Below are 24650 nucleotides of genomic sequence, written 5' to 3' on the forward strand. Positions count from 1 at the left end.
TCTGGTAAAAACTCAATGATGAACTTTTATAATTTGGTTATTAATGAGATATGGGAAGAAAAATATTTTTAATGAAATGTTAGAGAAGAGTTAAGTTACTGAAGTTGTTTATGTTTCTCTGGAGGCGGCATGTTTTTTCTTATTTCTTATTTTCTACCTTTTTGCACTCCTACTTTACTTTTTATATTTTTCTATTAGTCTTATCTTTGTATTTCTAAAACTAGTAAAAATTATATTTTTCATAAAAATATAAAACAATTGACAATATAGTCTTAGATGATCAAGTCAGGTAGCACTGAACATATTACTAAAAACAAGTTGACAATCTTGTATTAATGTGTTTATGATGTGACTATATTAAAACCATTTGGAATGTCTAATTGTTGATGTTGCTATACAGGAAAAGAAAATCTGAAGGTGCAAACAAAATTACAGTGGGAACACAAAACTGAACTTAGGTAAGTTTAACACAGTGAAAGGTGAAATGAATTGATTGCACATTGACATTTTAGGCATTACGAAATTGAAATGACTGAATATTAATTAGACTTCACAGACAATCGTTAAATGTCACAATTATCTGTGTTAATGCTCAACATTAGTACAGGAGAACAAGTCGATGTTTTATGGTCAAGTTCAACTTGACCAATGGAAAAAGAGTGCTGCTTGTGATTTGGAAAGTGGACTGCCAAAGTTGGAAATACTAAGAAAAAAAGTAGTTGGACTTTATTAGCTTAGGGAACTAAAATGAAGCAGAACAGTTATCAATTTTAGCCATTCAATTATTTCTTCATTTCTAACACAGTTTTTCAACAACCAAAATGATGTCTATATGCTTTGACATCACCAGATGGCATGCAGAGAAATAAAACTGACTTTATTATTGGTACAAAGAGAGGGAAAAATACAATTATAACCACATATACATAGTCAGGGTATGACATTAGAAAAGATCACAAACTGTTCATTTGCAAGTTCCAAGTTAAGCTAAAAAAGAAAGCCTATCAGTTTCCATATTATCTTGATCATGTATCCACCATTTTCAAGAACATCAGAAAGTGTGCTCTGGAAATCAAGAACCTTGGTGATAGGGAACAAAAAAATTCAAAAAGCTGTCAGAAGTGACAAGCAGCAGTGATTACAACATATGTAGAGACACTGAAGATGCAAACAAAGGAAAGTCTTTTAAAAAATCTCTAAACTCAGAAAGGGGTCCCAATCTTGAACTTGTATGCTAAAAGAAAATGGACAGGCAGAACTGATCCCAGTAGGTCAAACATAGGAGTATAACTGACATTCTGCAAAGTAGAAATGTCCACATCCAAAATAACTTAGAACTTCTGCTTCCAGAACCAGTACTGAAGATGAAATCAGAACAATAGCCAAATTATTACCAAGTCAGAAGGCTATAGCAATTGAAGGAATAACTACAGAAATATGGCAAACAACAGAGTAAGTATCCGTAACTGTTCTAACCAAACTATGGCGCCCATTCTGGAGGATGGACACAGTGGCCAAAAGAATAGAAAAAGTCAGCCTATGTCCCAATACTAAATACGAGACTTTGTGTACGGAAACTCAAATAATATCTTTAATTCACATGTAGAACCTTGCATAAAAAAGAGATGCTAAATGGTCAAATTGGCTTTCCAAAAGCCAAAGAACATGAGAAAAGTCAAACAATACCAAAAAGCCAACATGTGCTTTGCTGATTGCAGAAAGGCTTTTGATTGTTCCAACTATACCAAGCTGTGACATTTGCTTAGAAAAATGGGAATCTCAAAACATCTCAATGTGCTTATTCAAAGTCTATTACACAGATAAGAAAGCGACAGTTTGTACACGGTAAAGAAATGAGACAAGACTATATTTTTATTTATTTAACCTATGTACTGAATATATAATGAAGGAAATTGGGAATGGAAATATATAGTTTTACCTATGTTTGAGCATAGTTTTAAAACTAAGGGACGAGGCATTATTAACCTGCACAATGCAGATGACACTGCTGTTAGACAAAAATCTAAATGATCGCAATGCCTGGTAATGAAAGTCAAGAAGCATAGTGGGAAAGATAGAAATAAATTTAAATATAAAGACCAAACTAATGACAACAGAGATAACAAGTCTTAGAATTGACAATGAAGATACTGAAATGGTGGATAGCTTTAAGGTTCATCTACAAGCAGTAAAGAAACCAAGAAATACACACAGATTAGTATTTGGTAAAGAAGAAACAAAGGCCTTAGGAAAAGGTATTCTGACAGACTACACCTGGGTTGGCGAACCTATGGCATGCAAGGCGTTGCCCTGTCAGCTGGCCAGCTGACTTCGGCCTTCTTTTGAGGACATTTTTCACTCTCCCCAGGCTCCAGAGGCTTTATAGGAGCCTGGGGAGGGAGAAAACAGCCCCTCCCCAGAGGCTTCAGGAGCTCATAGGGCCGGTTTTAGCCCTCCGGAGCCTTCAGGGGCCTTCCGGAGGCTTCCCTGAAGACTCTGGTGGGCAAAAAACGACCCTACAAGCAAACCGGAAGTCCGGTTTATCCATAGGGCCATTTTTTTCCTGTAAGGCCCCTGAAGGGTCCGGGAGGCTAAAAACAGCCCTACAGACAAACCAGACTTTCGGTTTGTCCGTAGGGCTGGTTCTTAGCGCTCTGGAGGCTTCAGGGAAGTTCCTGAAGCCCCTGGAGGGCCTCCAGGGGGGAGGGGGAAACTGTTTTCACCCTCCCCAGGGTCCTATAAAGCCTCTGGAGCCTGGGGAGGGTGAAAAAAACATGCCAAAAATGGGGAGGGGAGTGCTGGTCATGCACACATGCGCACTGGGGTCGTGCACATTGTATTATGGGTGCGGCACACCCACGCACGACCCCTCTGCGCTCCTCCCACTTTTGGCATGCAAGCCAAAAAAAAGTTCACCATCACTGGCCTACACAGACCTCAGAAAAGTACAGACAATGGTTCTTCGTGTAATGCCTTACGGAAACAAAATCTGCAACTGAAGATCAGGCTAGAAAGAGTACTGACAATTTGAGCTTGGATGTTGCAGAAGACCACTGAGAATACCATGAAAACAAGAAAACAAACAAATGGATTACTGAACAAATCAAGTGTTTCGGTACTGCTAAGGTACAAATAACCAGACTTGAAATATCTTGCTTGGGATGCATTATGCAAAGACCCAGGTCTCTGGATACATCAATTGATGCTTGGAAAGATGAAAGGAAAGATGACCACCAGCAAAATGGATGGATTTACACTGATGGATGAACTGATGGAAAACCTGCAACACCAGGTTGGGAACAGATCCTCCTAGAGAAAATATATCTATGGTACATTGTTGCTGAGAATAGATATCAACTTGATGACAGGCAATTAATGAAAAACATTGAAATGAGTTTTGCCAGTTTCCCATTCCAGTCCATGTGAAAGGAGGATAAAACAGAGTTTTCATTTTAACTGGTGCACTTTTGAATGCAACAGGTACTGAAGTATTGTATATAACTGAACAGGAAATGCCTCATATAAATGCTCTAGCAACAGAACCACATGTTTTTAAAACTCAGGAAAGGGAAGTGAATGATATTTGCTTTTTCGCGTAGGTGAGCAGGTAAAGAAACGGAAGAATCTACACATCTGATCCTAAACACCAACATTTGGATTATTGTATTTAAACTGGGCCAAACTATCTATTTTATAATCCAATCTAGGTATAGCTGATCCATTTTAAGAAATGTTTAAACTGATGCTATCTATCTAACAGAATAACTTCCCTATGGGAGAAAACCACAAGCAAAGACATAATTCTTAGTTTCTAATATTATTACTTTGTGTATAATGAATCTAAAAGCTTGATTGTTCTTTGAGAATGAACTCAAAAACAAGGTAGACAACGATGTGCACTACAGGTAATCCTCGATTTACAACAGTTCATTTAGTGACTGTTCAAAGTTACAACAGCACTGAAAAGTGATTTACAACTGTTTTTCATACTTACAGGCGCTGTAGCACCCGTAATCAAAATTCAGGTGCTTGGCAACTGACTTGTATTTATGACAATTGCCATGTCCCAATGGTCATATGATCACCTTTTGCAACCTTCTGACCAGTGACGTCAATGGGAAGCCAGAGTCACTTAACAACCATGTTACTAATCTAACAACTGCAGTGATTCACTTAAAAACTGTACCAAGAAAAATCATAAAATGGGGCAAAACTCACTTAACTGTTCCCACTTAGCAACAGAAATTTGGAACTCAATTGTGATTGTAAGTCAAGGACTACCAGACAACCTACCATCATCTGATGTAAATATATTTATTTGGAAACCACATCCTAATGGCTCATAACAATGTTCTATAAAAACAATAAATAAACAATAAATCTAAATCCACAACAGCCTCTTTCCAAGTGTACTTGAAATAGAAATAACCTGATAATCTGACTGAATGAAATAATCGCCTGACTCCTAGCAACTCGTCAGTTAACAAATTATTAAACATATTAAAACAATAATACAAAACAGAAAAGAACAAAGATGGCAGAGATAGTAAACCCAGATGCAGCAAATACGGCTTCAAGCACACTTACCAAAGGCCTAGGTGAAGAGCCGGATCTTTTGAGGCCTTTTGAAACACCAGCAGAGTGGAGTCAACCTCATTCTAGAGGGAAGGGGCTACAGTAGTTGTGTGCTTCTAGGAACCTGAGAGATGGCATTATTATTTATTTGTGTCCTGCCTTTATTATTTTTAACTGAAATAATCCAGAACAGCCAGACCAGAGCAACTGGGCAGATATTATGGGAGACAGGTTGCTCTTCAAGTAACTATGCCCTATGAAATGTAGGGCTTTATATGTAGTGAGCAGCACCTTGAATCAAAACTGGAAGCAAACTGGCAACCAGTGTAGCTCACAAAGCAGAGGTGTTATATAAGCATACCAAACAATGCCCATCATTAACCATGCCACCGTGTTCTGTATGAGTTGAAGCTTCTGGGTGGTCACATGTACATTGCAGTAGTTAAGCTGTGAGGTAACTAGAGCATGAATGACCATCTCAAATATTTGTCAATATGGTGGCCTGCCTTTCAATGGTCCTTTAATAAAACAGCTTAGAACTGTGCAAAGATTTTCATCTGGCCCAGAGAAATTAAGTCACATGGAATGAATGGTACTATATTGCTAATACAGATATATGGTCTTTTGTCAGACGTTTCCACAAGGTAAATATTAATCTAGGAATTAGTGATACAGACAATTAATGATATGGTAGGCACTTTCTGGATTTTAACAAAATAGAGCAATTTTTAAAAAATGAACATTATTTAATTTTGAAAGTTCAGTTTATATTTGAATACGCCTTATACACATTATGACAGTTGGCATACTAAGTCAGACACTTAATCTTATGAAGTTGTTTTTATATCACATTCAAGCAGAATTTATAAATACACCCGAAAATGTTCCTTTTGTGCACTCTAGCCACAAGACTATCTAAAAAAATCCTAAATAAATCTTTTCATGATTTGCTATGTTTAAACTGGAAAAGTTGGCTTCTTCTCAAAAGCCAGAATTGGAAGGCATATTTGTTGTTTGTCTGAATATAACTACTATGTACATATGTATGTCCAAAAACTAATTGTTAATTTAAATGTTGAAATTGCATGTTGTAACCATTCTTGTATACTAATAGCTTTGTAAGGTAAGATATATATTTGAAAAAAAATACAAGAGTAAAATGTTTTGTCTTAGCAGCATGCAAAAATTTCAAAACTATAAACAAAATCTAGCTTAGTTTTTAGTTTTTATAGTAACTTATTACTCACCTAAAACTAGTTCAGCAGTATACACAAATTGCTTATCAAGCCATGTAGGCCCCTATTTTTCAGGCTCAAACTTTTTGGGGAAGATTCTGATTATTTGAGAAGTATAACTGGCAATTAGTACAATAACTAACATCCCAACGAAGGTGGCAGCTATATTGTACTAGTATTGGTTATAGTTTTCAAGAAATTTGTAATGGAATTCAAAAGTGTTTTCCTGAATTTTCAATAACGCATTGACCTTTTAAATAATGAAGCAGGGTACCTACCCTGTTCTTTTCATTCACATAATGTCTGGGGATTGCTTTCTTTATTATCACCTAATGTATGATTATCTAAAGCAAATTTTCTATAATGTAAAAATGTCCAATCTCCCCCCCCCCCAATTATTCAAGGTACAAAAAAAATACCAGTAAAAATACACTATTCTTAATTTACTTTTTTGTTGGCAATTCTTAAAATACAAATATAAATATCATACTATTAGATTTCGAGTTGAAAAACAGTGAACCAGTCTTCATATGCTATCACTTTGCTGGCAGATGTAGTAGAACTGTGGTTCAATTTCACATTTTACAGCATGGCAGTTAAAGATCTTGAAAACACTTTACTTTATGTTAATCCTCCATATACTTAAATATGCATGTTTTTTTCCTAAATTATCGACCTAGTGCAAAAATATAGTAATTAAGAATCACAGATCTCTCCAAATTACCTGCAGAAAAAATTAATCAAAATAATTTAACTTTAGAAACTTCAGGTTCCCTGGTAATGGAGAATTTACCATTAAAAACAAAGTTAATTCTATATATTTATGGAGTACAACTTTATTTATAGTTCATATTTCTGAATTGCCCATCTCCGTCAAAGAAAGCTCTTTATGGTTTCTAATACCAGTGGGTTTGCTATTAATTAAGCTTCTGTAATTTCTTTTCAGAAGTCATGATTCCAAGCAATAGTTCCCAGATATTCTACAGTACTTAAAAGAAGTAATTATTTAAGTTTAGATGCCTACAATATGTAAAAGTGATCCACAAAGATTAGAAAAAAAATGCCAGAAGACAATTTCTAGATCAAACAGTATTTCCCCTGACTTATATTTCAATTGTTTCTAGAAGTATTATTACAGGGTCACATTAGGGGGGGAAATGAGCTTTTAAACAGCTGGTATAAGTCAACTATCAAAATAATTATAGGCAGAATAAAAGGGATTATCTAGATTTATGGTTTTTCTTAAAATACAAGCCTATGAATATGTACCCACCAACCGTAGCAGAAAAAAGAAATACTGTAGCCATTTTTTTTCTTCCCACCCCAATCAATATGAACAGTTATTTTTACAATGAAAATACTACTTTTTCTAAATGCGTAAAAGATGCAGCATTACTATAACTGACATTATTTCAGTATTTAACTAAACACCCATTGATTTTGTATGTATCGCCCTTTCCTGAGCTTGTCGATCAGAAAGATTGGTAGTTCAGTGGTTCGAATCCCTAGTACAGGTTTCCTGCATGAGCAGGGGGTTGGACTACATGACCTTCAAGGTCCCTTCCAAATCTGTTACTGTTTACTGTCCTCCCAACAGCATTGTTTCCACAGGGACGTCTCAAAGGTACTTTTTCACTGGATTTATTTTTCTTTGGAGATGTTTCGCTTCTCACCCATTATAAATATAAATCCTTCCATTGTCCACCATTTGGTCAGAACTGAAGAAAGCTATCTTGGATGAGAAGCGAAACATCTCCAAAGAAAAACAAAGACAGTCCAGTTGTTTTCAAAAACACCTTTGGGACGACCATAACTTGGATGACTGAGATTCTCCATAGACATTTCCACACAGGGAACTACTTATGAAATCCACACAAATTAGTTTGATATTCAAATTTAATATAGGAAAAATAGCTTTTCTGAGGAAACTTCATACAAATTCTACCTGGTTAACTTACTTTCCACATATGACTCTTAGCCAAATTTACAAATATATAAAATTAAAGCTTCTTCTTCAAATACAAAATATTTTGAACCATTTTATTTGAAATAACATAAAACCAGGATGTTTGAGAACTAAGCTAATAGCTATGAACTACTGCGTAGTATCTACTATGTAGTAAATACACTTATGTAGTTATGTTTTATCTGAAGATTAGCTGTAGGGCCTCAAGTTTCTAGTAAAATGCAATGAACCCATTTGTTTTCTACCTAGACTAGGCACAAATGAGAACTTTTAAAAATACATTGAGAACCTTCAATATATCATCACACAATTGGAAAAAGACATTAAAATTATATTAAGTCATCTATAAGCACCTAGCTTCTAAGAATATGTAAACATGAATATTAGGAAGTTACATATTTTACAATGAATGTGTTAACCTTTAGCACAAACTCTAAACTAATATTCAAAATTCAAATGAACTTATATTTTCAAAACTAAGATTTATTTGTAATAAAAATCCTATGCATATTTATTCAGAAATTTAAGTCTCAATGTGCCTTATTTAGGACCTTATTTAGATCCATTGAGTCAGGGGTTCCTACACTTTTCTATACCCCATACCCCTAGAACACCTCTAATATATTCTCGCACCCCTTACAAAAAATAAAATAATTATATTCATATAATTATGCATATACACTATAATTTTGAAATTTCTAAACCCAAGCTTTTGCATCCCCTGGAATATTGTTTCATACTTCCATGGGGTGCAAGCATCCCAGGTTGGGAACCCCTGCATTAAGTGAATTTAGGACTGCACTCTTTCTTAAAGTTATAGCCTCTTGCCCTCTCTACTTAACCTTAACTTACATGTTTTGTATCATGGTATCTTATTCTGAAAGGAAGATGGTAATATATCTGCACTCTTGTGTAAGGATTTTGGAAATCTAAAAGTAACTTCCAATGTTACCAATCTCTAGTCTTTGTAGCAGCTCTGCAAGTTTTTCAGTGTAACACCTCCCAAACTACATTAAGTTTGCACGTTTTAAAATAATGACTAGAGAACGCACAATGAAGACGAGATGTGAATAGGAAAATTCGGCTCATATTATACACTTATAGCAACAGATCGTGACCGAAGAACCTCCGCTATAAGTATTCTCCGCCTCTTAAAGTAGGATGTGACTACTTAATCACGTCCTAAGGAAAAGGACAGGTTGTTGGCTACTTGCTTGCTTCCCCCCGTTTCCTTCCAGACACTGGATTTCACCTCTCGTTTAGAGTGGCCTTGCGGCTTTTATTGAGCTACACCTCGTAGCTTTAATCTAGCCTCTCCTCTTCCATTCACGACGTCCGCCTATTCCGGCTCTTTCACTCTCAAGCCCCTTCGCCGCTAGTTAACAGCAGCAGCAGCAGCAGCCCTCGCGGCCTAAAAATGGCGGAAACGGCTGGGATCTTCCGACGTACTGGGCCCTTCCAGGCTACTCCCCAATTTTCTTGATGTGAAACACTCACAAAAAACAGCCGCTCACGGAGTTTTATACCGTGGGGCTTCGACGTCCCGAACAATCTTATCCCGGAAGCTGCCGCCTCACGAGCCGTCTTTGCCACAATCCGCCATCTTCCCCAGCAGCTACTGGAGACGGTGCACATGATGGACGTCATCAGGTACACCAACCAAAAGTAGGCGGGCAGAGGTAAGACTTCAGGATACGCATGCGCCCTTTAAAAGAAGCTCGTTACGCCATCTTTTTGCGACTACCATGGAGTGGTGCGATAGCGGCTTCCGGCTAACTTTCCGGAAAGGGAAATGTTAATGTAAACTAAAGAACGGAAAGGGGAAACAATATAGGCTTGTAGTTTACAGCCTGCCTTGGGAAGTAGTATGGAAAATGGAAAAATGAATTTTAAGTCAATTTGTTGTAATGTATAAGATAACAAATATAACTGCATTTCTGCTTAAAGCAAATAATTTCTATTAACTAAGAAGCGATATGAACAAATAGATCATGCACTAAACTTGATCCTTTAATAATGTGGAGTATTGCTTTCCAATCTTGAGTTTTAAAAAAGCTACAAACATTTAATTATTTCAAATGCATGTGAATTCAAAATATAGCAATGCATATATAGTAAATATTTAATACAGGTAGTCCTCCACTTACAACATTCATTTAGTGCATGCTGTAACAATGGCAGGGGGGGGAATGACTTATAACCATTTTTCACACTTAGGATTGTTGTGGCATCCCCATAGTCATGTGATCAAAATTCAGATGCTTGGCAACTGGTTCATATTTATGATGGTTGCAGGTCATATGATCATCTTTTACGACTTTCTCAGAAGCAAAGTCCACGGGGAAACCAGATCCACTTAACAACCTTGTTACTAACTGCAATGATTCACTTAACAACTGTGGCAAGAAACGTCTTAAAGTAGGGCAGAACTCACTTAACAAATGTCTCACTTAGCAATATAAATTTTGGGGTTAATTGTCATAGGTTGAGGACTACCTGTATTTCAACAGCAAAAACGTTAGATATAATTTAGTATGTAATCCCCATTCTGCTTCCCACCTTTATAGAAACAATGAAAAAGAACAGTCACAAGACCTTAGTTAAAAATATCTTACTTTAATTTGCAATTATTTTTGAAGGAGAAAACTGAGTCTGAAGAACAAGCACAATAAAACCCCATAGGTTTATCTTGATTCTACTGTACTGCTACAATTCTCAAACAGCAATATGAATTAAATATAGTAATATTTATCCTACTTTACATATGACATATTCAAATTAGTATTACTGGACCCAAAATATTATTTGCACTCCAAAAATGAAGTTATGTTTAATATTCACTTCTAATCAGGTAAAACCTTTCAAAGTTCTGAGGTTCATGTTTAAATTCTTCATATTTAAAAAGTTTATAAAACTGGGAAACATAACTTGGTCAGAATACAAAATACTATATTAATATGTGTTGACTTCAAAAGGAGTACAAAGAAACAAGAATGAGATCCTCAACCCTCTCCACCCCACCCCATTCCACCCAGTTCAGTAGAATCTGGAAATTTATTTTAATATTGAAAGCTTCGTTTGGTCTGTATGTCATCAAGAATTTGCTGCAACTCTTCATCTTCAAACCGACCCTCTAAGCTGAAAGATAAGAATAAGCAGTGGTTTCTGTTTATAAAAAAAGTTCCAATATATCAACTCTCTTAAAAAGAACTGCAAGACACCAATCTCGAGAATTGAAAGAAACTAGTAATAAAATATGAGGATTTTTTCTGCTCAATACTACTGTATTTTTTGCAGTATAAGATGCACCTTTTTACCCCCCAAAAGAGGGTGAAAATCTGGGTGCATCTTATTCTCCGAATGTAGCCCCGCCAACTTGGTCCGCACGTTGGATTTTCGGGTGGTTCCAGGCAGTGGGGATTCCACATGGAGCCTGATTCCCGAAGTGGCCCAGGGAATTGCATTGAAAGCCTTTTGAAGGCCCCCTCAGGAGCCACCAAATGCTTGCCACCCCTCTGACACTCGCTGAGCCTCCTCCCACTGCAGGCACGCCTTCTCTTTTCCCCTGGCCAAATCCGCCACCTGAAACGTGAGGCTCATGGAGGAAAGAACTTTCAGGTAGCACCCTTTTTGAAATTGGGGAGGGGATCCGCCGCCTGAAAATGCTTTCCTCCATGTTCCTCACGGGTGTCAGAAGGGCGGCAAGGGCTTGGCAGCTCCTCAGGGGGTTGAGCCTTCTCCACTCGTAAGGTCATCACCCTAAGGGCATCCCTGGCAGCCGCTTCTCACAGCTCAGGAGGCTCAACTCAGGAGGCCTAGCTCAGGAGTTCAAAGAAGGCTTTGAATCAAGCTTGATAGTATCTCATTCCAGGTTTTTAACTTCCCAATCTGTTCCTCTTCTCTTCCTCCACCCCCACCTCCAATCTGCCCGGATCTGTCATGCAGCAAAGAGATATGGTAGCTGGGAGCCTGGCACCTGCTTTTGCACCTAGACTAAGGAAGCGGAGTTGTGAAGAGGGCTGTGAATAAGCCCGGTTGTTCAAGGAGGCAGCCTTGCCAGGTCGTCTTCTTTGGGCTTCCCTTTTGCGGCTCAGGGACCACCACGAAGAATCATTAATTCAAATGAAATGGATCCCCACCCTCTCCTCGCCCAAAGGGCTGTTCCCGGTCGAACGCAGCAGCGGCGGTTCAGCAGCCCCATGTCTTTCTCTCCTCACTGAAGAGAAGAAACGAGCCGACTGCTGCTCCTTGGGCCAGAGGTAAAAAAAATAAAGTGCAGAGAGATAGGTTTAGTCCTGCCCTGCCCTGGGGAGGGGTAGAGAAAAGCAGATTTGAGATCGATAAAAGCCTTACCCTTTAGGATGATCAAGCCCCCACACATCGCGTTTTTGCCCTCCCTGGTCCCCAGAAGCACTTTGCAGGCCTCCCAAACTCTCTGCATGCCTCAGTTTTCAGAGGATTTGGGAGGCCTGCAGAATGCTCGGGGGGGGGGGGGGGGCTTTTTTAAAAAAATTGCCTCTTTAAAATCTTGGTGCGTCTTATACTCTGGTGCGTCTTATACTCCGAAGAATACGGTATTTAAAGCTAGACTAATTCAATTTAGACCAGACATGTCACTAGTCAAAAATATCATTTTCTCCCCTCCACCTTGGTATTACCTTATAACACATATTTTAATCATTAAAAATATGATAAAATTATAAAAACCGGTTAGTTGAAAACTTCAAACAGTAATAAGGAATATATTTAAACAAGGGTATATTCAGGTTTCCTCTACCTATTTTTTGTTTGAGAGAATCGAGCCTGTAAGTAATTTTAATTAAAACAACATAAATATAGCTAAGAAATTTAATTTAGAAATTTTGAAGTTGTTCCAATTAGATCAGTATTTTTAATTTCATAATATCATAGTATTTGACTAAAGAATGGATATTTAAGTCTAAATTCTGTTTTTTTAACTAGATGATGAGATTGTAACTGTTTTTCTGGTGTTTTGAGGATTCAAATTCACTTATATCGGGACAAGCTTACTTTTTTAATTAGGGCAACTCACCTGGGAATTAAAGCTTTGGCTTCTTCAGCTGTTTCAGGACCTAGATTAGCTAAACATGCTAGTTCAAATTTATGGAGTTTCTTCTGGAGCAATAAGCTGAAAGAAAAAAAAGACACAATTTAAAACTGAAAAGATGTAGATTTGTATTGTGGTAGAAAGTGCAATTTTACTATCACTCATGCATGTGAGACTATGATATAATCTACAGTGCAATTCAGGCACATATCCACAAGCACCCAGAATATATGTAACAGTGTGGTTATACTTCATATAAAAATATCTGCATCCAAAAATAACACTTCTATATTAACATTGGCTTGATATATAATACATCAATTATAGTTACATCATTGTAACCAATTTTTTAAAACTTTGTGTCTGTTCTGATTAACAAGTAAGGGGAAGACAGTAAAGTTCCAAACTTGTTCAATTATTCTGCCATTTCTATTTATGACAGTATCTATATATTTTATTCATATTATTTGTAGTTATTATATTTATAACCCATTTTTATTTTGTACAAGTCAAGGTGGTAAACACATTGCTTCAACTTGTTTCTTCTATACCTAAGACAAAGTTACATTGCTCTCCAAATCTAGATTGTCATTTATCCTTTTTTTATTTAACTTTGGGATGATTAGAAAAAGAATAACAGTAGAATACTCACTGCAACAGAAGAATAATGCGGTATGCTACTGCTGTATTCTCCAACCACTCCCTACCCGCTGATGCTACCCCAGCTGGCCTTTGTTATTGCCTCTCTGCTCCTCCACCAAATAGCCTCAAGTTCTATATCACAGGAGCTGTTGCCCATGCTGTGCAGGGCATCTTAGCTTCTTGCCACCAGCACCCTGGCTGCCAGCCTCTTGGTGGGCTTATCTCACATTAACAACCTCAGTCTGCCACCAGCTTAGGAGGGCTCTTTATGCTCTGCATTCTGGCCCTACGGAAGACAGTTCCTCCACTGATATTGAGATCAGTAGGGAAGATTGCAAATGGTGATCATGTAACTGTGGGGTACTTGGCAACTGGTTACAAGTTGACAGGCACCCAGGTTGCAATCATCTTCCCTTGGTGGTGTGTGTGACAGTCAGAAGTGCATTACAGGTTACAAAGCACCCTTTCTGAAGCATTGTAATAGCAAAAAGTTGTTAAGTGAACATCATAAGGAAAGGATTATTTATCAAATAGTAAAAAACAAATTTGTGCTAAATTTAGACTTTTTCAGTTTAAAAGGACCATATCTCTCTCTTATTACATAATTAAAATTATTTTTTTAAAAAAAAAAAACCTAACTTACCTGCGGACACTTGCAATTGTCTCCCGGTTTTTGAAGCGGCTGAAGCGTCCTGTATAATTCAAAGTTTTCATAAACAGTTCAGAAAGTTCTTGCTCATCTTCTACACTCTCATTCTGCTGTTTCCGATGTTCCAGAAGCATGTGCACTTCTGAATTTAGAAGTGTTTCAGCAGTTTCAAATTCTGCATGTTAATATAGGTGTCAGGGGCATAGATTAAAAAGGAAGAAAGATACATTAATATTGTTATTAATCTTTGACTGTATGCAAGACAAAAGCATAATAGTGTTTCAAGCTGTGAGTGAAAACTACTTTACCTAAATGCATCTCAACATCAAACAGAAATAAAGCAAACCGTCAATCCCTATGTAGAAAATTAAGTTTGAAAGATTCTAGTTATTGTTTCTTGTACATATTTGTGTCACCTCACAGGAACTTTTACATATATGAAAGAACTGAAAATGTGATTTCTTCTTGAAATGATAAGCAGGTTAGTTTTTATCATCTTCATTCTGCAGCAAAGCATACACCACTTCTTACAATAAACCTTACAATAATCTTCTAGATATAAATGTACAAACCACACTGTAAAATTTATGATACATCATCTTCCCTAAGACCTTCATATATCCAGCTATCAATTTCAAAGCTTCATTTTATATTAGCAATTGCATTCACATACAAATGTTTATATTACTGCAGATTCAGAAAAGGTTATGATCCTCAATCACTTTAAACAATAGAACTTGTAAACATTACCTTTATATTCACAAGTTTCAATTCACTTAGATAAGCATATATCCCTATTATTGTTGGAACTGATAACATAAGTGAAACAGCTGCCAAAAGAGTAATATCATAGTTTTACAGACAAAAATAATTAAAAACCCCAATTATTACCCAAATATAGGTAGTACTCGACTTATGATCACAACTGAGCCCAAAATTTGTTAAATGAGACATTTGTTAAGTGAATTTTGCCCCATTTTTCAACCTTTCTTGCCACAGTTGTTAAGTGAATCACTGCAGAGAAGTTGGTAACATGGTTGTTAAGTGAGTCTGGATTCCCCACTGATTTTGCTTGTCAAAAGATTGCAAAAGGTGATCACAAATCTTGCTAAACAGCAAAGGTCATAAGTATGAACCGGTTGCCAAGCACCTGAATTTTGATCGTATGATAATGGGGATGCCATAAAGGTTGTAAGTAACTTTGAATGGTTAATAAATGAACGGTTGCAAGTCAAGGATTGCCTGTATAAGTTATGTAGTCCTTCACAAAAAAAAAAAAGTCAGTCAATTATCCTCTGCATGCATGTAGTAGTAGAACTGTAGTATTGGTAGGTTACTATTTTATTATAATCATCTATGGAATTATTATGATAAATATAGAAAAAGATCTCAAGCAGTCTCCCACCCAGGAAAAGCCAGAGATCTTAGCTTTAAATTTGCTACCCCTTGTGCTCTAGCCCACATAACTAGCATGGAATGAGAAGAAGAACGGGCTTTGAAAGGCAGTCAGGGTCTTTTTATACATCTGATATGGATAACACTAAGTTGCAAAGTATCCTCATCTAATCCTCTCCCCACCCCCGCCCCAGGTCAGTTCTTAAATGCGCAGCCGCAAGACCCTTACAATTCCGAAGAACACCAGATGGAAACAGACTATTAAATGATCCTCAAGATTGTCTAGAATTACGGTCTAGTTCTTTTGTGTCCGTTCACGGGAATCTCCCTTAGGCAACCTTCCTTAGTTTCTCCGGCTGCTTTAGTCTCCCCAAGACTTTGCTGCTCACCCTTGGGAAAAACAAGCTGAGATGCATCCTCTTCCACATCTACGGCGCGAATGTCAGTACCTCCTACCGCCATGGTTTCATCTGTCCTCCCCCAGAACGCGCGCCCTGGGCCGGAAATACGAACGACGAGCAAAAACACGGGCGACTTACACATCGTCGACGCCCCCTAGAGGAGACAGAACAAAGCGCTCCCATGACCTCAGAAGGACGGGGGGGGAGGAGTGGGCGAGCTGAGGGCAATTCGCTCGTATTGTAAAGCGCATAAATCCTCCTCTTGAGGGAATTCAGGATTTGAAAGCCTTAGTCCAGCGAGGTTTAGTTGTAAATTAATAATAAAAGACACGTGAGCTCTGCCCTACATCTTATTTATTTATTTATTTATTTATTTATTTATCTTATTCTGTTAGAAAGGGAGATTAGTCGTAAAACATGGAGAGGACGAGGACAAGAAAAAAAGCCAGTACAAAAGAAAAGATTACTAGGGAACATTAGGTGATTCGCTAGCTAATTACAAAACCCTTGTAAATGTTGATTCAAATGGATCTCGTTGCTTTCAGTTTGATTTATTCCGAAGTGAATAGGTATAGGGCAGTGTAAATGTAAAAATACATGTATCTGAGTTTCTTGCAGGTTTGATAGTCCCCAACATTATGTAGTTTGCCATGAAAATTATTCATAATATACCTTTCAAAGCATCTTTTCCTGTAGGTTAAGGTGACTGAAACTTGCTTTGGAAAATTGCTTTTCTTGCCACCATCCCACCTCTAGGTTGTAAATAATCTTTACTGCATGCAGGTTTAATTTTCTAGCATCTGCCAGAGTGCTCAATTCAATGCATAGGATTTGCTTTTCTTGTGAATGCCTCATGCAATGTAATTCCTGCTTTATAATTTCCAATTGAAAGGAGAGGGCAGAAGGCATGGGGGTTTTCTGCCTGAGTAGGGGGTTGGACTAAAACACTTCCAAGGTCCCTTCCAATTCCGTGATTCTGATTTTCCATATCATTTTTTCAGGTCATCCTTATTTTCAGGCAATAGTGTTGTATCATTTGCATACTCAAATTATTTATGATTCTTCCTCCAGTCTTCAGGCTCAAATCAGGTAGTTCCAGGTCTAATTTCTGCATGATCACTTCAGCTTACAGGAAAAAAATGGTAATAAAATGCATCCCTATCTAATTTCCTGACTGATCCCGAACCAATTTGTATCGCAATAGTGCTCTCACTGTTGCCTCCTGATCACTGTACAGTGAGCTGGTAAATCTGATCAGGTGGGTTGGGACACCAACATCACACACAAAACTGCCCATAGCTTATTGTGTTCTAAAGAGGCAAAAGCTTTTCTCTAATAAATAAAACATATAGATCCTTTTGATATTCATGTGCCTTTCCCATAATCTATCTAATATTGGCAATGTGATCTTGAGTGCTATGCCCCTTTTTAAAGCCAGTTTATACATCAAGTAACTCTTGATTGAGAGTGTTCTGTAGCCTCTGTTGAATGATCTTTAACAGAATCTTGCTTACATGAGAAATCAATGCAATTTGCAATAGTTGGAGCAGTCTCCGGCACCTTTCTTTACTAATGGGATAAAAACAGATCTTTTCCAGTTGTGAGGCCATTGACATGTAGACAATATTTCTTGACACAGGGCCATGATGGTGTTAATTGGCACTGGTTTTAGTAATTCTGCAGGTATTCCATCAACACCTGGAGCTATCCAATTCAGCAATTTCTTCATGGCCCATTCTACTTCTTTCAAGATGTTTGGTTCTTTATTAGTTGGGCTGTCATTGTTATCTTCATGGTAACTCAAAGGTGCTATAGAGTTCTTCTATATATTCTTTCCACCTGTTCTTGATCTTCTGCTGGTCACTTAGTACATTCCCATTGCAGTCTTCAACAATTCCTTGCCATGTTGAAAAGCTGGATCACATCATTGTCACTACAGCAAACATGATCTAAGTATGCCCCTTCCTATTTGCTTCTTCCAGATGTTGACACTGCTTCGCCCACTGCTTATTTTTGTCTTTCCGGGCTTCACTTGGAAAATTGCATTTAGACTTTTAACTTTAACTTTATTATCTTTGGCTTTGGCCACCCTACACTGACTAGCTATTTTGATAGTACCATCAGGTATCGTATCTTGTTCTTTTTGGTTTTTGGCATGACACGTTTTACAGCAGTTTCCATGATGTTACTCTGGATCTCTTGCCACTGTTCATTCGGATCCTTCCCTTCTAGATTCAGTGATTCAAACTATTCTTACGTTCTATGATATATATAGGTGACATATTGTCCACATTGAATTCTGAAGGGATGGGGATAGTACCCTTTTAACTTTTCATAGTCTGAGTTCCAGTTTAGTCACTAATAGCTGATGGTCTGAGCTACAATCTGTGGCAGGAAGTATCTTAATAGATGCAACTGAACCTTTTCAGCATTGTTGGCATAAAATGAAGTCTATCCGATTTCAGTGTTGTCCATTTGGTGCTATCCATGTGTATAAACATCGCTTCTGCTGAATAAACGACATGTTCGTTACTCTGACATGATTTTCCTGGCAAAATTGCACTAGGCGATTGCCAGCTTCAACCCATTCTCCTCCCCCAAACTTGCCTACTATTCTTGCAATTTCTCCTTGACCTACTTTTGCATTGAAATTGCCATAATATGCAAAAGATCCTTTTTGGGTATTTACATGAGAGCACATTGAAGCTCACTGTAAAAAAGTTCAATTTTATCAACATTTAAGTCTATAGTTGGGAGCATAGATTTGTAGTATGGTAATGTTGAGTGGCTTGCTTCGAATTTGGATAGATATTATGCGATCACTGTATGCTTTGTGATACTCAACACATTTAGTAACTTGTTTGCTTATGCAGAATACATCTCCTTTTCATCTATCATTTCCAGAAAAATAAACCACAAACTCATCTGATTTAAATTGACCACTGCCTGTCAAGTGTAATTCACTGATGCCAAGGTTGTCTACGAGTAGATATAGTACATACCTTTTTTAAATGAAAATTATCAGTACTTTTGATCAGTGACGTCATCAAAGTAAACAAACCCACGTGCTGATTACGTCACCAGATCATGCCCCTAAGCGGAAGTGACGTGAACAGCCCCCACCCTCCGGATGTGGCGTGCATAGCCCTCCTCCCCGGCTGGGATGTGTATAATTGACCCTCCGTGGTACAGGGTTCACAAAGGTCATAGCCCTAGCCGGATATTTGTATATTGGCCTAAGCCCATCATGATGAGTAGCCCTAACAGATAAGGCGTTGTGCAATATCCTAGCCCTATTTTTTCAGATAAGACGTGCTGAAACTTACCCCATCAGGAAAGATGGCAAGATTCTGTGTACATGATTAGTTTAACCCTAGATTAATTCTATGGACATTCAAGGGGGAGGGTGGGTTGTGAAATAAAAAATGTTTTTTATTTGTAATCATTCTCCTAAGGGCTGCATTTAAACCCACATTTTTTCCCTAGAAGGTATTTATTTCTAGGCAATGTTGGTTTTAATTTTTGTGGAGACAGGGATCTGCATTTAACCCACCTTTATTTTTCTAAAAGGTATTTATTTCTAGGGGGATTTAAAAACATTTCCTTGAAGCCTGGGGGGGGAAAAAAACACAGCCCTTTTAAACCCTGCAGCTGGTTTTTACCTTTGTAAAATCTAAAGTCACATATTTTGCCAATTGCACACTCAAATACTCATGTAACCATTTTGAAGCCCACCTACAGGAAAAGACAAGGAATATTAACAGGAATTAAAATGTTCACAAGAAGAAACTCACCAGGTTGCATGCAGGGGATAAGTCTTGTTCAGGCATGCCTGGGAAATGCCCTGGCATGTCACACCCACCCGCCAACCTGACCCCCTGTGATTCTGGGCATGCGCAAGAGACATGTGTGGGACATGTCCGGGCATGCCTTACCCACCTACCCACCCAGCCCACTCCCCTGTGATTCTGGGCATGCGCAAGAGCCATGCAGGGACATGCCTGGGCATGTCATACCTCCCATGATTCCAGGCATGCGCAAAGCTCACTTGTCATTACAAGAGCTGTGTAGTTTGCCTTAATTTCAGCAGTCTCTTGAAGATGGCAACCTCAGATTCCAAAGATGTTTTTAAAACAGCAGCAAAAGCCAGCATCGCATGCTCTGACACAAGACCCCAACCGCCAGAATGCAGCAAACCCTGTTGCAAAGGTTATGATAAAGAAATTTTTTTATTCAGACCTGTTTTGCACGGCTGCAGCATGGAGTGTTGTAATTTTAACGATGATGTCCAGAGTACTTACCGGACAGTATGTGAAACAGCGAATGATGCTTCACTATCTTCCAGCAATGGTGAGTAAATATGTTTTTTTGTTTTGTTTTTGTTTTTTATGATATTGTAAATGACACTGGAGTGGATAACTCACTAACAAGAGGCGATTTATGTTTTGCAGACTCCAAAATAATAACTCCTAGACAACAAACTCTTCAAGAAACCCCGATTTTATATTCCAGTGGTAATTACCGCGACCATAAAGCTTCTGCAGATTTTTATGATCTAGACTATAACTGGGATTCTGAGCTATCCCAGAGACCACACTATCTACCCAGTGAGCTAAAGAGCTGCAATTTGTGTAAAGACTGGTTTGCTTGCGGATGCGGACATGATTTGTGGAATACAGACACAACGAATTGTAAAATAGCGTGTTATGCACCTCTATATTCTGCTTCTGATAGTAGTGATGAGGGCTATTTTTCTGATGGAGGGGGCATGACCCTTTGAACTCTGTATAACCAATAAAAGTTTGTGTTAATGTCAACGCATGATCCATTTGTCAGTGTTCTTTAAATATAATGTTGCATGAAAAAGTTCTAAGCCATATTTATTATACTCCAGGATATGTAGGGAGTTATGGAGGAGTAAATACCCTTTTTCAGGAAGCTAGAAAACATGATAAAAGCCTGACCATGAAGCAAGTCAAGACGTGGCTGTCAGGGCAAGATGCTTATACGCTTCATAAGCCTGCAAGAATTAACTTTCCTAGAAATAAAACAGTAGTGTCTGGCTTAGATCATCAATGGCAGGCCGACCTCATAGATGTCTCCAAAATTTCTAAAGAGAACCAGGGAAAAAAATACATCTTAGTAGTTATCGATGTGTTATCTAAATATGCCTGGGCCTCCCCTTTATCTGATAAATCAGGGAGGGAAGTTACATCCGCCTTCCAGAATATCTTTGAAACAGGACGTGCACCCCGAAAAATACAGACAGATGCTGGTAAAGAGTTCTTGAATACGTCGCTGAAGAAACTTTTAACACGTTATGGCATTCATCATTTTGTCACCCATAGTGAAACTAAAGCAGCAGTTATAGAGAGGTTTAATAGAACCCTAAAAAACAAACTCTGGAGATATTTCACAGCTAGGAATACCCATCGGTATGTGGACATTTTGGCAGAAACTCTTCAGGGGTACAATAGCACTTACCATCGTAGCATTGGGACTGCTCCTAAAGCCGTAAATTTGTCTAACGAAAGGGATGTGTGGCTGAGACTTTATGGGGTAAGTTTAAAAAGTAAAAGAAAGGAAAAATGTCTTAAGGTGGGGGATCATGTCAGGGTATCTAGACTGAAGGGGAAGTTTGAAAAGGGCTATCAGCAAACCTATACGGATGAGATATTCATCGTCAAAGAACTGGGGACAAGGGGGGAAAGAGTGATGTATAGATTAAATGATTACACAGGTGACCCTGTAGAGGGAGCTTTTTGCTTTGAGGAGCTCCAAAAGGTTCCTGCTGACCATCAGCGTATATACAGAATAGAGAAAATTATCCAAAAAAGAGGGCGGGGGAGACGCAGAGAGTTTCTAGTCAAATGGAATGGCTGGCCAGAGAAGTTCAACAGTTGGGTTAAGGCTACTGAAGTACAACATCTTTGAAATGTCAGATTTTTACATCACCCTCCCCAGCAATGCATCAGCAGAAATTTTCCCCCAAAACAAAAATTCTAATTTTACTATTCAATTAGCGAGATCGTTGGATCTTCCAGGGTCATGGGAAGTAGGTCTAGCAGAGATACAGTATCCGCATAGTTGGCACACATTAACTTCTCCTGGATATTTTGAAATTGCTAACGAGAGAAAGAAATGGCATTTTTCTTTGAGAAGCGGGTACTATAATAGCATCCGACAACTGTTAGAAAATATGAACAAGCTTATATCAAATGCCAAGGATGGACCTAAGACAACCCTACATTATGATTCAGTGGGTCGAAAAATTAATCTTAAAGGAGATGAACCGCATACCATTCTAGTTAGCGGAGAACTTGGACATCTGTTAGGTATGTTCCCAGGATTCAGCACCTTATATGTTTACACAGACATTGTAGAGCTCCAGATAGTAGGTGACTTCTATGTGCCGTTACTACGCTGTGTGCCTGTGCGGGGGCAAGACAATGATTTCATAACTGTGACCTATGACCGTCCACATTATGTGCCAGTCAGCAAACATCACATTGATACCGTTACTATAGAAATCAAAACCGACCAGGACAAAAACGTGCATTTTCATCACGGGAAGGTGATTGTCAAGCTTCATTTTAGGCCTCGGAAAAGTGAAGGATGGTTGTAAACAAGGAGCACGGGAGACCTCAAGACTACGTAGCTTACTACAGGGCACAAGCTGGGGGAGGCCTTCCAGGCTTCCGAGGAGCCCCCATTATGTACGGGACCGGTTTAGGAGGGTTGTTCCGTGGACTTTTTCGAAAAGCAATGCCTTTTTTGAGGCAGGGATTAGAAATCATAAAGCCGCATGTGAAATCTGCTGCCAAAAACATCACTAGAGATGTTGCGGGCCATCTTGTATCCCGTGTTGTTGAGAACGGGCAGGATGGATCAGGGCTGGTCATAGCCAGGAAGAATTACGCATTGGGCCCGCCTATTCCGTTTAAAAAGAGAAGACTTGTGAAAAAGCCCCGTCATACCAAGAGGAAATGTGCACAGAAGAGGAAACCCTGTGACAAGGAAGACATATTCTAATACATTATGGCATTTATTCATTCTGCTTCAGAGGAATGTGTTAAATCTGAACTGGATCTTTTTCAACTGGCGCCTACACAGACCAGTATTGAAAACAGTACCTATATCGAGATCCCTCCTTTACCAGCGCTAACGCCCAACGCCCCCCTGGAATTTTTCATCACAGGGCATGGTGAGCATTACACCGATTTAAACAACACCCTACTGTATGTGAGTTGCAAGATTGTAAAAGCTGACGGGTCGGATATTGATGATGGGGCAAGGGTGGCCCTGGCCAACTACCCCATAGCATCGCTGTTTAACCAGCTGGATGTTACATTGGGAGATCGGCTCATTACACAGAGCCATCATTGCTATTCGTATAAGGCCATAATTGAACTGATTCTCAACTTTGGTGGTGATGCGTTGGGCACCCAATTTACTTCTGGGGGTTTTTACAAAGATGATTCGGACCTCATGGAGAGTACTCTACTGACAGCGGCTGGGAACTCTGGTTTCAAAGCGAGAGCCAGACACACGGCCGGTAGTCGTAAATGGGACCTGCTTGGGCCTCTGCATAGTGATCTGTTTTTTCAAGACAGACTGCTAATTAATGGCGTAGATGTGAAAGTCAAACTCACAAGAAGCAGAAATGAATTTTGTGTGATGAAGGATGGCAATGAGAATTACAAAGTGCAACTCCTGGCTGCTTCTCTCTTTGTAAAACGTGTAAAAGTAGCCCCGGGAGTGCGTCTTGGCCATGCAGAAGCTTTGCTCACCTCCAATGCCAAATACCCCATTGATCGAGTGGGGATGAAGGTTTACAGCATTCCCGCAGGTAGTCTTGTGTGTAATCAGGAAAATCTATTTCTGGGCCAACTACCTAAACAATTAGTGATTGGGTTTGTGGACAATGCAGCTTTTAGTGGGGATTATGAAAGAAATCCATTCAATTTTCAACACTGCAATGTCAGTTTTTGCGCCCTGCATTGTGATGGCGAACAGATCCCCGCAAAGCCTCTTCAGCCCGATTATGAGCATGGTCTTTTTGTGAGAGAGTACATGCAGATGGTTCAAGCAACAGGCAAAGGCATGAAAGACAGACCAATGTTAATCAGCCGGGAAGAGTTTAACCGAGGGTATACTTTGTATTGTTTTGACCTGAGTCCTGATCAGGGATGCTCTGAGCACTATTCATTGATCAGGAACGGTAACCTCAGAGCCGAAATTAGATTTGCACAGCCCCTCCCCAACACCGTTAACATGATACTCTATGCAATCTTTGAAAATCTTATTGAAATAAGTCACACAAGGAATGTACTTTTTGATTATATATGAGTATGGATACACAGCAGCTCCTCCACTTGTTCTCTGGAAATACTACCTTTCTAGGGGTCTACCCTTGTGACCTGTTACCCCAGAGACAAATCTCCAAAAGACCTTTTGGATTAATCGTAAACACCCATCCTCACACATTTCCTGGCGAACACTGGCTGGCCCTCTACTTCCCATCTCCCGGATATGGTGAATTTTTTGATTCTTATGGAAGACCTCCAGATAGCCATGACTTTCCTGGCTCCATAGTGATGTTTTTAGAGCAGCAAGCTGCGAAGTACACATTTCACCAACGGCAATTGCAACACCCCAGTGCTGTGACCTGCGGACAACACTGTGCGTTTTTTCTACTGAACCGTATTAAAGGAGTGAC

General features: G+C 38.8%; 3 protein-coding genes across 3 annotated transcripts in view; 1 reads left to right on the top strand and 2 right to left on the bottom strand.

The window, feature by feature from the left end:
• The window catches only part of WDR33 (WD repeat domain 33), a 66703-nt gene extending 57272 nt beyond the window's left edge, over positions 1-9431 (bottom strand). The window contains exon 1 of the mRNA XM_081955117.1: positions 9274-9431. The gene's annotated coding sequence lies outside the window, so the exon portion shown is untranslated. The remainder of the gene's footprint in view (positions 1-9273) is intronic.
• Positions 9432-9779: 348 nt separating this feature from the next.
• On the bottom strand, positions 9780-16076 carry POLR2D (RNA polymerase II subunit D). The gene is made up of 4 exons (XM_081955131.1): positions 15920-16076; positions 14130-14310; positions 12830-12925; positions 9780-10914 (listed from the first exon to the last, which is right to left on the bottom strand). Exons 1-4 carry the CDS (start codon positions 16071-16073, stop codon positions 10836-10838), a joined length of 510 nt encoding a protein of 169 aa, XP_081811257.1. The 5' UTR covers positions 16074-16076; the 3' UTR covers positions 9780-10835.
• A 6893-nt stretch (positions 16077-22969) lies between these two features.
• Positions 22970-24280, top strand: LOC309392627 (uncharacterized protein F54H12.2-like; the record flags this gene model as incomplete). The annotated part of the gene is made up of 1 exon (XM_081954057.1): positions 22970-24280. One exon carries the CDS (start codon positions 22970-22972, stop codon positions 24278-24280), a length of 1311 nt encoding a protein of 436 aa, XP_081810183.1.
• Between the last annotated feature and the right edge of the window lie 370 nt (positions 24281-24650).

Source organism: Natrix helvetica, assembly GCF_964273705.1.
Source record: "Natrix helvetica genome assembly, chromosome: 5".
NCBI lineage: Eukaryota > Metazoa > Chordata > Lepidosauria > Squamata > Natricidae > Natrix > Natrix helvetica.

Excerpts from the sequence above, each read along its gene's own strand:
- POLR2D (XM_081955131.1), bottom strand. The coding sequence starts at position 16,073 with ATGTGTAAGTCGCCCGTGTTTTTGCTCGTCGTTCGTATTTCCGGCCCA. Across the intron at positions 12,926-14,129 it reads ACAATTGCAAGTGTCCGCAG|CTTATTGCTCCAGAAGAAAC; the intron begins GTAAGTTAGGTT and ends TTTTTCTTTCAG. Across the intron at positions 10,915-12,829 it reads GCCAAAGCTTTAATTCCCAG|CTTAGAGGGTCGGTTTGAAG; the intron begins GTGAGTTGCCCT and ends CTTATCTTTCAG.